The sequence below is a fragment of the Mustela nigripes genome, chromosome 3, assembly GCF_022355385.1.
Source record: "Mustela nigripes isolate SB6536 chromosome 3, MUSNIG.SB6536, whole genome shotgun sequence".
Lineage (NCBI taxonomy): Eukaryota > Metazoa > Chordata > Mammalia > Carnivora > Mustelidae > Mustela > Mustela nigripes.
In genome coordinates this window covers 163,464,121-163,478,974 of record NC_081559.1, presented here as the reverse complement: position 1 = coordinate 163,478,974, position 14,854 = coordinate 163,464,121, and the positions used below count along the sequence as shown (strand labels likewise).

Below are 14,854 nucleotides of genomic sequence, written 5' to 3'. Positions count from 1 at the left end.
AACCAGGACGACGCCGGGCACCGTAGCACAGCTGGAGAGTTCACTTTCCCAGGCAGTAGGAACTGTAGCTCTGTGTCTGGGTGGCAAGATAAGAGCGTTCCAAATCATTTATTTTAGAAAATAAATTCTCACTCAGGGGCAAGCAGCCAACTAAGTTCTGGAAAGCTCGGACTATGGAAAATTTGACACTTCCTTTCAGCGTAAGTACCTACGACACAGGCCCCGTTCCAGAACCAACACGCACACTTCCCAAGCGGTCCACGCGCAGGGCTCCCATCTCTCCAGAGATGTACCAGTTCCCCTGAGGAATGTGGGGGATCTGCTGTAGCCAAACGAATGCCTTGAATGACTGAAGAGGCAGAGGAAAGACAGAAGATAGAGCGGTGGCAAATCACGTGATAGATTTTCACTTCCTACATTAAGTTAGTGGATGGCGATCACAGCCTCTGGTCTCCTAGGAAAAGGCCCGAGCAGTCTGAAGCCAACAAAAGGACAACTTTTCTGAGGCACCTGGGTGGCTCAGTCTGTTAAGCATCGGACTCTGGGTTTCTGCTCCGGTGGAGATCTGAGGGTCCTGAGACAGAGCCCCACATGGAGCTCTGTGCTCAGCGTGAAGCCTCCCCGATAGTCTCTCCCTCACCATCCCCCTGCTCGTGCTCTCTCTAAAAGAAATGAATAAAATCTTAAAAAAAAAAAAAAAAAAAGAAGAAGACAATGTTCCCCTTGAAGGAGTGTGGAAGCAAGAAATTCAAATATTGGAAAAAATCAGTTAGAACCCAGAGCAACCCTTCCATCCCCAAAAGCTCTGCTGTCATGTTGGCTCTCAGCGGAGGACGACTCTGCTGCTAGTTACCAGGTGCCCAGTTAGCCAGTTATGTATCAAAGATGATTTAAAATGCCAACTTATTTTATAAACATGCAATGACCGTCATTCTGAAGACATCAGGGAAGCTGAAAAAAAAAATCAGTAGTAAGTGTATAAATTGTTAGGTCCTGGTATCTTCACGGACATTCGCAGGAGAGTATTAAGTATGTTTACGAAACACTCTTAAGAGAGTGACAAGGGGCGCCTGGGTGGCTCAGTGGGTTAAAGCCTCTGCCTTTGGCTCAGGTCCTGGAATCTCAGGGTCCTGGAATCAAGCCCCCCATCAGGCTCTTTGCTTGGCAGGGAGCCTGCTTCCTCCTCTTTCTGCCTGCCTCTCTGCCTACTTGTGATCTGTCTCTGCCAAAGAAATAAATAAAACCTTAAAAGAAAAAAAAAAGTGGTTTAAAAAAGAAAAAGACAGTGACAAGGGGTGCCTGGGTGGCTCAGTGGGTGAAGCCTCTCCCTTTGGCTCAGGTCATGATCTCAGGGTCCTGGGATCGAGCCCCCAATCGGGCTCCTTCCTTAGCGGGGAACCTGCTTCTCCCTCTCTCTCTGCCTGCCTCTCTGCCTACTTGTGATCTCTCTCTCTCTTGCTGTCAAATAAAATCAATCTTAAAAAAGAGAGAGAGAGAGAGAGTGCCAAGGTGAAGAGCTTTTGGGGGCAGCGTCGGGCACCTCTCTGGTGTGGCAAACACCCCCACAGGCCCCCCCACAGGATGAACCAGCACCTGCTATGAATGTGCCAAACATGACAGGAGAAACTGCGGTTATAAACACATGAGTAAGCCTGCTGCTGGCGTGATCCTTGAGAAACGTCAATTAGACCTTACAAGGGGTTCCCTTGTAGAACAAAGTCTCAGCTCACCACATTTGTACTCCCTGCTCCGCCTGCACGTGTTGCCCTTTTGACACCCCCTTGGCTCGGGAAGCTTCCGCCGCGATGACCAGCCATGTCGACTCTCTGAGCTAGTTCTCTCATGGGGCACTTTGCATCTGCTGTTTCTTCAGCCAGAGATACTCTCCCCCTGTTCTGGCCAGCTTCTCCCCCCCCACCATCTGCTGTAGCTCTCCTGACCCCCTCCCCGCCAGGTCACTCTCACCTCCCACATTCAGAGGTGGCCGGGTCTGTTGGCACCAGCCACCAGCAGGTGAGCTCCCCTTCCTGCTCACTCCTGCTCCTGTTCCTGCTCCGGCAACTGGTACTGAGCAACAAGAGTGGGCGGGGGGGAATGAGGACTGTACCCTCAGGAACTCACAGCGCCCGAACGCATCAGTAACTGGCTGTTGAAGGAAGGAGTGAAGGAAGAAAGGATTCTTTTATCTAGACAAGTCATCGGGCACATGTACGCTAAACCAGGCCAGTGAATGGACCTTTTCCTCGGAGACTACTGGAAAGGCGGGCTGAGCGCTGACACGGTGTCCGGTGACATCAGAGTTCCCTGAAGCAGCTGTGTACCCGCCCTGGAAACAGAGGAGGGCTCTGGCGGCTGCTGCAGCCTCGTCTCACTGGATAAAGAGTGGAACGAAGGAAAGCACTAAAGATAAACCGAGATTAACAGAAAGGAGACCATAAAACCTCCCCATGAATAGAGAGGCTATAGAAAGGAGTAAAACCCTAAAACAGCAAAGGGAATTCAAATTAATTTTAAAAACTACATTGACATAAACGTATGAGCCAAAAATTGAGAAAATTTGTTAAAAATTTGAGTTTGTGCTTTGTAGGTTTTTTGAAAAATAATACATAGATCATAATTTATTCTTGATAATTCAGTGACTTTTGGTATATCTACAAGGTTGTCCAGTCATCACCATTATCTAATCCCAGAACATGTTTATTCCTCCAAAAAGAGACCCTGCATCCATTAACAGCTGCTCTAAATTCCTTCCCTCTCTGCTCCCCACCAACCACTCATCTGTTTTGTGTATCTTTGGATTTGCCTAATCCTACCATCTCATGTGATGGGAATCAGACACTGTGTGACCTTCTCCCTGGCTTCTTTCACTCAGCACAATGTCCTCAAGGTTCAGCCATGTTGTGGCATGGATCCGGACTGCATTCCTTTTCATGGCTGAGTAATATTCCCTTGTAGGGACATACCATCTTTTGTTTACCCATTTATTCATCATAGGTGGATGGCCACTTGGGTCTCCACTTTTCAGTTATTATAAATAATTCTGCTACACACTTTCATGTGCAAGCTTTTTTCCTTTTTTTTTTTTTTTTAAATGGGCTCACAAGAGTTCAGGCCACATTTTTTTTTTTTTTAAGATTTTATTTATTTATTTGACAGACAGAGATCACAAGTAGGCAGAGAGGCAGGCAGAGAGAGAAGGGGAAGCAGGCTCCCTGCTGAGCAGAGAGCACAATGTGGAGCTGGATCCCAGGACCCTGGGATCATGACCTGAGCTGAAAACAGAGGCTTTAACCCACTGAGCCACCCAGGCACCCCCATGTACAAGCTTTTGTGTGAATCTCTGTTTTCAATTCTTTTGGGGAAACACACACACACACACACACACACCCCTTGGAATCTGCCCATCATAGCTATTATCCTGGTGGGTTTTTAATGAAGGAATTTGCCTTCTAAATTGATATAGTTAAAGGGAAACTAATTTCAATTCGCATAAGCTAGAGAAACCAAGAAACAAAAGAGAAACAAAAATCAAGCAGTATAAAAAATAACTACTAACAAAAGTGGCCGTTAGCACGTTGAACCCCCTCTTCGAGGCATATATCTTGTCAAAAAATCTGAACCCACCATGAGGTTGAACCCTCACAATATTCCTGCACCGTCACCCTCACCCCTCTGCTGTAAATGAGGAAATGGAGTCAGACCCAGGGTGGGAGGCTGCCTAGATCCCAGTCGGACCCGGCCCAGCAGATAGGGTCTGCTCCAAGGGGCCAGAAGAGAAAGGCAGACCGTTAGAGCACTCAGAACAATTACCCATGGTCTAAATTCCCCCATTGAAGAAACTGTAGACAGAATTAAAAACAAACATTGAACAATATCCTTTCAGAAAACACACAGAGAGGCTAAATTAAAAAGAAGGGAACAGCCCAATTTGAACAAAGGGACTTTCTTCTGTGGGTAAATGAGGAGGAGCTCTTCAGGCTTTGTGAGCAGTGACCTGACAGGCCTCTGGCAGCGGTGCGAGGTGATAGGAAGGTTAGTAGAGAGAGAACAAGGCCAGTTAGGAGGCTCTCAAAACAAGCTGGGGAGAGAAAGGCCTGGGAAGGGCAGACAGGAGAGGAGCTCCAGAAGGCCTGAGTGCCTGGCCGCAATGAGACAATGTGGGAGAGACAATGAGCACACAGCAGAGGCGGAGCCCAGGGTTGGGAGTGGGGCTGGCTTTTGACCACGCCCCCACCTCCTTGGGCCAGCTGTCCTGCAGAGCGCCGCCAGAGGCAAGATCCGGGCCAACACACCACCGACGAAAACAACCCGCAGATGGGTCCTATCCTTTCACATACAACTCTCCCCTTTCCGAGATTCCCTGTAAATTGTCACTCTTCTTGCTAGGGAAGTTTCTAGTAAGAGCTTCTAGCTTGGACCTCTTCCCTAGTCTATGAACTTCTTAAATTCCTAAGGGAGTCAACAGAGACGGAACAGATGTCGTTCAAGAACGTGTGCTGAGCATCTCCTTGAAGTCTCCCTACAGAGCCTGGCGAGCGAATGCCTTGCACACAGTGAGTGCTCAGGGAGCACTGACTGATGGGAGAAATTACATCCCCTTCAGAACCACACAGCTGTGTTTCCAATTCTGCGGATTCAATATTTCCCATCAGAAACAGCTTTTGGTCTTTCAATATTGCAACCAGTTTACCCTCATGCACATAAAGGCATAAAGTGTATGTAGTCGTCTCTTGTGACTGAAGTGAAAGCTGTCTGTGTAGCAATCTGAGCCCCATCAACAGTGATTCAGAAAGCAATCCCGTCCTCGTGTCTCAGGCTGGCAGGGAAATCAAATCTGGCAGTCAGGGTGAACAGAAGCCAGGCTGGCTCTTCCAGTTACGGGAACATATAAAGCCAAAGGACATGGGGCATATTGGGAACTCAAAGGCAAGGCAGCTCACGACTCAAACTTATGACCAGCTAGGCCTGTGCTGGCCAGTGCAGTAGCCACTGGCCACAGATAGTTATTTGCATTAATTAAAGATTAAGAACGCACTTCCTCAATCACAGCAGAGACATTTCAAGTGGACTACGGCCCCATGTGGCAGAGGCTACCACAGTGGGTGGCAGAGATACAGAATGTCCATCATCATGGAAAATTGTTTTGGACAGTGCTGAACCAGGCCAACTGTAGGGTTGTATTCGGGGCTGGGGAGGGAGGGTGTAAATAAAGTCTATTCTTCACTCACTGATATTACAGGTTGACTTTCTGGAAAGATATCCTCAGGGATGTTTTCAGACATCTGATTTCACAGGTCACTAATTACAGTATTTTTTTCTCATTTCCCACATCTCACTGTGCCTTTTAACTGCTCAGCATCACACCCCCAGTAACTGAAACTATGCCTGATTCATAGTACGTGCTCAATTTGCTGAATAAATGAACATAGGTGCACACAGATGGACAGACATGTCGATGTAGCCTTACTTTTTTCATTTTGTCTTTGGGGAAAACATCACTGGCTAGCACCAGTGTTTGGGTTCTAAATATTGCTTCTATGCACACAGACACACAGGCTGGAGTAAGTCACAATGAATAGAAGTTACCTAGAACTTTCTGAGAACTTTATATTAGTAACATTAATTTATAACAAAATATCCCGAATCAGAATACTATTTGGTGTTTGTGGGCTTCTCTAAATTGACTGTTTCATAACCAACCACGAGGGAGCGTGGGGGAATAAACTACCTGTTTGCTTCTAAGTGGCACGAGGGCGCCCTCTTGTGGTGAAATGTAGACCCACGAAAACACAATTCCTTTTTAAAGAAACAAGTTAACTTCATGCTTCTAGCAATTCATTAAAACCTGTACTCTGAGAATCAGCTCAAATATGCACCTAGTTAAATATAAAATCTGACAAGTTGTATTGGTGAAAAAGATAATTAAAAATGATCTGTCACAGGATTATCCAAAGAGGTCATCCACATATGACTAGAAAAACCGTGAAATACATCAAAGCTGCTCTTTGGATTTGATATTCTGGAGAGATTCTGTTCATACTCTGGTTTAAGAAAAGATGATTTGCAAGTTCAAATCTATACAGTGTTTCCTTTTTTGACCTAACATCAACAATAATCTTTGCTGCACCCAACCTTTTTCACTTTTGACTTAATACCCCTTTCTTTCCTCATGCAAACCATTCTTCGAAAATCTGCTCTTGTTCTTTTCCACTTTTATAAGCAAAATAAATCATACCCAAACTGGGTTTTCAAAAAAGGATAGGAATGTGATTTTGGTCACTTTAGTTTTTGCAAAAATTACAATTTGATATTCTACGGCCTTGCAAGGGTAGAGGACATCTACGCTGATGAGTTTCTGCTGAGGCAGAACTTTCTGGTTCTGTTGATTAATAATGTAGAATGCTTCTTTAGGTGGCAGAGCTGGAGAAGCTGATTTCTTCATAATGATCCTACTGAACGCCGCCTGTGTGAATGAGAAATCACTATTTGAACGAGACCTCAAGATGCTCCCAAATCCTAAGCCAACGACCCTATATCTGGGGGTTCAGGGGAAGATTCTCTCAAAGGCGTCTCATTTAACTGGCTTATCACCAGCATCTGAATCTTCTGGGTGTTTGTTTAAAAATGTAGGTTATTCCTTCGATCTACACAGGACTTACAAACCACATCCCTGTGGAGCTGGGCAACGAATCTGCATTTTTATTAAATTCCCCAAGTAAGAACCACTGTAGATCTAATCAATTTCAATTTTAAACTGTCGGAAAATCTGTTTGTGTTTGCTCATGAACTTCTTTGTTTTAAATTTTCTTCTTGCATTATCTTAACCATTCCCAGTGTGGAGGATGTTGTCCTGCTTCTCCTGTTTCACTCTCTTCTCCAACTAAACCATCGCTATTCCTACTGCTGATTACTTCCATGGTTTAACCTTGTTCCCTTTTTCTCCCACAAGTCATGGGGCCCAGATCCAAAACTAGTTTAAAGGTGAATGTGCTGGTAAATAAAAGTCTTGGTGGGCAAAAAAACCCCACCAGAATTACATTCATATATATATATTTTTTTAATTTTATTTATTTGACAGACAGAGATCACAAGTAGGCAGAGAGGCAGGTAGAGAGAAAGGGGAAAGCAGGCTCCCCGCTGAGCAGAGAGCCCGATGCGGGGCTCGATCCCAGGACCCTGAGATCATGACCTGAGCCGAAGGCAGAGGCTTTAACCCACTGAGCCACCCAGGCGCCCCAAAGACAGAAACTATTCTTTTTTTTTTTTTTTTTCTGTCAGAGAGAGTGAGCACAGGCAGACAGAGTGGAAGGCAGAGTCAGAGGGAGAAGCAGGCTCCCTGCGGAGCAAGGAGCCCGATGTGGGACTCGATCCCAGGACGCTTGGATCATGACCTGAGCTGAAGGCAGCTGCTTAAGCAACTGAGCTACCCAGGCGTTCCACATTCATATATTAATCTAAAGCTATCTAGGTTAGAAAAATAAAGACCCTAAATAAGTTTACATTACTGAAATGGGTAAACTTTAGATTACAGACAACTAAATTAGGGAAGTTTTCAATGCACTTCCTTTAGAACATAATACAGTTACAGACCTAGGATAAACCATCTTTCACTGATGTTAACAGAAAAAAGAAACACTTTTTTTCCTAGACAATAGCAAGGTTCTCATTATTAGCTATTCTATATTTGTATATGTGGTCTTTAACCAAGTGCATCTGACACTCTGATTTTTTTAAAGATTATCTTAGAGAGAAAGAGAAAGAACAGGGGTGGGTGGCAGGAAGGGGCAGGACGGGGGAGAATGTCTTAAGCAGACTTCACGCTGAGCGTGGAGCCCAGTACAGGGCTTGATCTCACGACCTCAAGGATCATAACCTGAATCGAAACCAAGAGTCAGAGACTCAACTGACTGCACCACCCAGGCACCCTGTTACTCTAAGGAAAAAAAAACAAGGAAAGAAAGAAAGGAAGGAGGAAGGGAAAGAGGAACGAGAGAGAGGGAAGAGGCAAGAAGAGAGAAGAGCTAAGAGGAGAGGGCAGAGGAGGGGAGAGAGAGGAGGGGAGAGGAGGGGAGTGATGGGAAAGGCAGAAGCAGCTGAGAATAAAAATAAAAATACAAACATCTAGATCAATTTATATTTTATTTCTAACATTTGGAGTATTTAAATTTGAAGTGACAGCAAAGAAAAGTTCATGTTTGCAGAGTACCTGTGATGCACAAAGTATTATTCGAAAGGTATTACTTGATATATGCTCGTTTGCAAAGCTACATGGGGGGCGCGTGGGTGGCTCAGTGGGTTAAAGCCTCTGCCTTTGGCTTAGGTCATGATCCCAGAGTCCTGGGATCAAGCCCTGAATTGGGCTCTCTGCTCAGCGGGGAGCCTGCTTCCTCCACTCTCTCTGCCTGTCTCTCTGCCTACTTGTGATCTGTCAAATAAATGAATTTAGGAAAGACAAGAAAAAAAGAAAAGAAAAACTACATGGGAGTCTTCCTCCCAGACCACACAGTGTCTGTCCAAGAGCAACTTCAGGAGGCAGGAAAACGCTCCAGGTTGAGGAACTTGGGCTCCTGAGAGTAGCAGGCAGCAGGTACATCATCACCCATCACCGACAAGAACATCTGCGCTCCTACGTTCCCTCCAAATACCAGCACAATTTAATATCTCATAAACCACATCTAGTAACTTTTCTTTTCTACATCACGGTCTTTCTTGGATTAAGCTGAAGGAAAAGTGTGAGGCTCACTCATACAGGACACCATAGAGGGCAAGAGGCATGATATGGACAAAAGAGCCCAGCAGTCAGAAACCATGGGTTTGAACACTTACTCTAACCGAAAATCTGTGAGAGCTAAGAAAAGAAACTCACTAAAGTCCTTTGCCCCTAGCCTCCACTAGTAGAGTGGGGACCACCAGTCCCCCCAATACAAACATGGGGAAGGGATGAGGCAATAGGTACTGAGAACACTGGCAGAATGGTCTCGAACAGATGCCCAATAAATGTCTAATGAATCTCAAACTGACCTGAGCCCCATCCTAGAGGAGAACCAGTAGACTCTGAACAAAGCAAGAAAAGTTGGAAGAGTCCCCTTTCAGGAACAGTAGCTCCCATTAACAATTTATATAAAAAATCCAACATGTACTGAAGCTCAGAGATACTCAAACTGCTTTAACATTATGCTACATCCACAAAGTCTACTCTATACACACATCACTTCCTTCTAACCTTCAAACTCCACAATGTCATGAATCTTGATGGTGAAAAGAAGCTGGAGGCACTCATCTAGGATTCTGAGTACACGCTTCAAGCACTCACCGGGCACCATTTCAAAGCACTACACATGCAAGTGGGATCTCTTTCGCTTAGCACAGCAGCCCTGTTGGGCGGGCACTCTGGTTACCCCCGTTTTATGAAGGAGGGCTGGGGCATGGAGATCACAGGGCTCCACAAGAGCTGGACGGCTACATCTCAGCCACTCTGCATCTCTGAGATACTACAGTGAAAGTCCTGACACACACTGGGATTTTAAACTTGAAGTGACCTTACCTACCCGCACTGGAACAATGTTACCATCCAGGTGAAACCCAGAAGTCACCACGCAGCCCACCAGCTTGCTCTTCAATGCCAAAAACATAGCCTCCAGCCCAGATTATGCCCACTATCCAGAGACGAAGACACAAAATATACTTGCAAAAAAAAGACAGAAAACTACAATTTTCTGACACCAAAACCAAAAATTTTCAGCTACCTCTTATCCAAAGGAAAACTGAAAATAAAATCTGCATCCTCAAAATGTCTTAAATTTAGAATTCTGATAGGGAACTTGGCAGTATGTGTCAAAACTTTAAATATGCATACCCTACGGCCTATGAAGCCTGCTTCCAGGGTCCCTCTGACAGAAATACTAACACATTTCCATACTAAAGATACCTGAAGAAGGAGATCTACTGCAGCAGTGTTTGTCAAGAGCAAAACCAAAAAATAACGCGAATATCCAGCCAGTCAGCTATCTTATAGCGGAAATACACGATGGAAAACCATGCAGCCAGTGGCGGGGGAAGAGGAAGCTCTAGATAGACTGCCATCTAGCGATTCTGGACATACTAGCAAGCAAAACAGCAAGTGACAGAATATATGCAGTCTGATCCTACATTTATTTAAAAATAAACTAGGTTTGCACGTGTGTGATATATACATAGAAAAAGGCCTGGAAGAATACATCAACTCCCTTGAGAAGAAATCGGGGGGGGGGGTGCAGGCAGGCAGAATCATCTCTCAGTTTTTACCTTCTAGAAGTCTGAGTATGTTTGAAGTTAATTTCTTTTGAAATAACAACATAAATTTGGAAGTAAAAAGGATTTGGGAGACTAATTTCTAGAAGGAATAGAATAGTTCAGAAATGCCCTTAAAACACTAACTCCCTTCTCCCATCCGCAGGCCTGGGAGTGCACAGAAAGGGAGCATGGTCACAGAACCTCCTGGAAAAGCTCCTTCAGTCGTCCAGTTCAGAGATCTTTACAGCAAACAATGCCTCCTTTCAGACGATGTCATAAATGATATACAGGTCCAAACGAAGGCTTGTCTGGTTAAAAAATCCTAGGAAGGAAACATGTAAAATCAGGACTTACACAAAACAAATGACTGAAGCCGCAAGGTTTCACTACACTTTATTCGAAGTTGGCCCTACTTCCTAATTATTCAAGGGAACTCAAAATCTAGTGTCCAGACGTAAATATCCATCATGTATTGAAAAATAATCTTTACATTTGTGCTGTGACCCCGAACTGGCACACTGACATCCTACGCAAGGCAGACACAAACAGTCGGCCCCCGGTACAGAGAAGAAGTTTGGAAGTGGCCCAGTAAGTGCGCTCTGCTCTCTTTTATAACCTCTCAATCCGGACCGTTATCTTGCGAAGTTACACACACCACAATACACCTTTGCACAGGTAATTTTATTCTCTCCTGTGGGTGTCAACAGTGCTCACAGATTGGAATTTGAAACATTCAGAAAGCACATACCTGAATATCATCACATTTTGTTACATCATGATTCAGTAACTACTGAACAGTTATGTCTACTAAATACAGTGAACAAAATGGTACAAACGTTTACCATTCCCTTGTAAACAAGGCTTTTGTGCCCAACAGTAACAAATGGAATTAATGCATACCACAATATCAATGAAGAAAGACCTTCTCTTTAAATAAACTATTCTGTTTATAAATAAACTCTGATTTTTTTTTTTAGTACACATTTACAGACCTGATCAATAAAAAGAAATAAGACATTTAAGAAGAAAATATTGAGAGATGGACCACTATGAAGAACTCACTAGGAAAAGTGGTCAGGAGCAAGCAAAGGGCAATAGGGAGTTAAAAGTACTGTCATACTGCAGCCTAGTTCTGTTAGATTACACCAACACAAGGACAGGATTGTCTGGGAAGGAGCTTGTTTTTACTTGAATTCCAGCAAGTTGCAATCAATCTTGTAGTACACATAGGGGTAGTATTCCTGTTGACTCAGGTTTAAGCCTGGAATATCCATAGGAGCCTACAGAAAAACAGGAAAGTTATCCAAATGAGTACTGACAGAAATCAAAGGGAAGAAAAAATTAAGTATTACCATTTACCTTCTGACTGAACACCTACGCTGGCACTAGGTGTAGATGTTTATGCTAATTTAATCCGACTTGGGCATTATTACTCCTATTTTGCCAATGAGGAAACACAGTGGGTAGTAAAGCCAGATTTAAGCCCTCACAGACTCCAAACCCTGTATGTGTTTAACCATGACCCTATGATCCTTTTTTATGCATAATGTATAAAATTACTTTTTAAATCTCAGGCTTGGGGTCTTCAGTTTACGGGGCATGTGGCTTCTTAAAATGTTGAATAGAAGAAAACCAAGTACGATTTTAATGATATCACTTACTAACTATGAATGTTTTAAGAATATATTGGTGGGAGGGGTGCCTGGGTGACTTGGTAGACTTGGGTGTCTGCCTTTGGCTTGGGTTGTGATCTCAGGGTCCTGGGATCGAGCCCCAAGTTGGTTCCATGATCAGTGGGAAGTCTGCTTCTCCCTTTCCTCTGCTTCTCCCCTCCACTCATGCTCTCTCGCCCTCTCTCAAATAAATAAAATCTTAAACGAAAAAAGAATATACTTGGTAAGGGAATGCCTGGGTGGCTCAGTTGCTTAAGTGGCTGCCTTTGGCTTGGGTCATGATCCCAGCATCCTGGGATCGAGTCCCACATCGGGCTCCTTGCTCAGCAGGAAGCCTGCTTCTCCCTCTGCCTCTGCCTGCCACTCTGTCTGCCTGTGCTCGCTCTCTCTGACATAAATAAATAAATAAATAAATAAATAAATAAATAGAATAAAAAACTGACCTGGATTAAAAAAAATATATATATATATACTGGTAGGAAATTAGGTATCAGTAGTTGAACCTCATGTATTTTCTTGACAATTACATGAAAATGTAGAAAGTAATTTCCTGCATTTACTTCTATCAAGAAAAACTGGTGTGTCATGGGTTCTAATTAATGTAAATGTAAGGTACTACCATCCTAAAAAGGAAAAAATTCAAGATTATTTGAAATAAAAACCCACTACAGTTTTAAACATCAGCAAGAGTTTGCTTATACTGTCTGAAAACACACTTTGCTTACACCCACCGTCTGAAGTAAGATAGAAACATACCGGTTTAGAAAAATGGTAGCTCCCTTTAAAATACTCCTATACTGACTTTGCTACTTGTCCCAAATACAACTGAATTACCTACTTATTATCTTCTTCTCTGAAATTTATTAACTTTGGTAAACAAGTAGGATAGTATTGCTGCTTGCTTCTTTACTTCTGCAGCTATAAACATCTGATCTATAGCAAGACAATGACTGGCGTAGAAGCAAAAGCACTGCTCTAACTAGTATAAAACACAGTAAACAATGTCAATTACCTGCTGTGTTTATCTAACAAATTAACTGAGGACCTCAAAGTAATAAAAAAAAAAAAAAAGATTTAATAAACAATATTTACTATCCCTTTTCCATTTATCTCCTTCCAATAATTTTTTTCTGAAATTCATTCCAGTTGCTCCTCCAAGGCACCTAAATAAGTGCTTACATCAATAATGGCCGCCGCGCTGCTGTCTAGATGTTTGTACAGTTCGTGTAATACTTCTCTTAGTTTCTTCACTGTTTTCTTATTGGGCTGAAGGAGCATTGCTTGGAAGTTCACTGGCAAGCCATACCTTTTCAGGAAGCAAATGTTCAGTACGTAACACAAGTAAACATATAAAGAGATTTTCTTTTCAAAGTAAATATTCTCGTATATTCTCGTAGTCTTCTTTAATCAGTTAATAGAGAGAAGGTACCTCATTTTAAGGACAAGCTCAACTAATATACAGAGAAACTCAATCTTCTCTGGTCCTCACTGTCCACTAGAAATCTTACCTTAAAATGAGAGCCCACTGCCTATTAGAATTTACTTTTAATTACTCTTCGATTTTTAATCTATGAATACCCTCGGCAATAATATGTACGCTTAGGAGACACCTTCATGATAAGGAAATAATACAATTACATCTTGAAAAGTCAATGAAATTTACAAATGGCAAATACAGCTACAGATTAACTATTTTGAACTACTTTTAATATGAGCAAAATATATAGAGGATCATAAGATGATTGACATTTTTAAGTATCTCAAAATGATAAATGACTCTAGGTTAATATGAAACAGTGATTTCAAATAAACCATTAGTATACCAAGTACCAAACTACATGTAAAGTATGTGAAAGATCTTTTAAACAAATATTAGCTAAATACTTTATAATCTACTTTTAACTTTACACCAGCAACGAACCAGGGAGTATAGTAGTATGGATCCCTTTTTCCAAACCTGGCATCAAGGACAAGACTAATATGAAGGTAGGATACTGACAATCTCTCTCTCATGGTTGTCCTTTTGGTTTCTCTCCATCAATTTCCTATTACGACTGTTGTAACAAAGAGGTCTAATGTAAAGGGATCCATAAACCCTTCATTTCCAAGTTTCTTGATCAACTTTCTTTACCTTAAAACAGACTCAACAAAAACCCTCAATGCTTTCACATGAATCCACGCAATAAACGCCTCACTGAAATTTACTTTCAGCCACCGTACAAGTGGTCCCTATAAAAAGGAAAAAGAAAATCACCACAAATTTGGTCTTGAAAATGGCAATTAGAAATAAATAAATCAAGTATTTTTAAAGGAGTGACTATCCAGTAAGAATTTAGAGGAGAATTAAATCACATAATAATTCACTTTAAAAATGTTTCAAACACTTCACCTTAAATAAGATTAAAAGGTTAGCCACTACACTATAACCTTAGCAGACACCAAAATTCATGGAATCTATTTCAGTACACAGAAAAAGGCATAAATTTTAATGAAAGCAGTTTAAACTGATATACAATATAGGTATGTCCTAGACTTGAAAACCAAAATATAAAAAACTTAGTGCAATACATGCCAGACATTTAAAATAGGATTCAACTTATAAACAACTCCTCAGGGACAGGATAAATAGTGACTTATTAAGTTATTTAATACATATCTCTAGGTCTTAATTTTTTCATACAGTATCAGGCCTGTTGATCTAGATCCCTTAAACCTCTTCACATTCTGAATTTTTAATGATTCTATTATGTAGGATAACTTCTCTTTGAACTTAAAATATTTGGTATAGTTTCCAGTACTAAATAAAAACACTCCTTTAAACAGATTTTAAAATAACTTAATACTGCCTTTCAGTACATAAAAGACATACATGATCAGTTTGGCTGAATTATTTAGTGAACATCGTTAGT

At 42.3% G+C, this 14,854-nt stretch overlaps 1 protein-coding gene across 1 annotated transcript in view; it reads right to left on the bottom strand.

Annotated features, from left to right (window-relative positions):
- Positions 1–10,133: 10,133 nt before the first annotated feature.
- ATP6V1C1 (ATPase H+ transporting V1 subunit C1) overlaps positions 10,134–14,854 on the bottom strand; it is a 39,602-nt gene continuing 34,881 nt past the window's right edge. The window contains exons 11-14 of the mRNA XM_059394965.1: positions 14,077–14,174; positions 13,125–13,251; positions 11,461–11,552; positions 10,134–10,594 (exon numbers count right to left, since the gene is read on the bottom strand). Of these exons, the coding sequence (XP_059250948.1) occupies positions 10,585–10,594; positions 11,461–11,552; positions 13,125–13,251; positions 14,077–14,174 (327 nt within the window). The 3' untranslated portion in view covers positions 10,134–10,584. The remainder of the gene's footprint in view (positions 10,595–11,460; positions 11,553–13,124; positions 13,252–14,076; positions 14,175–14,854) is intronic.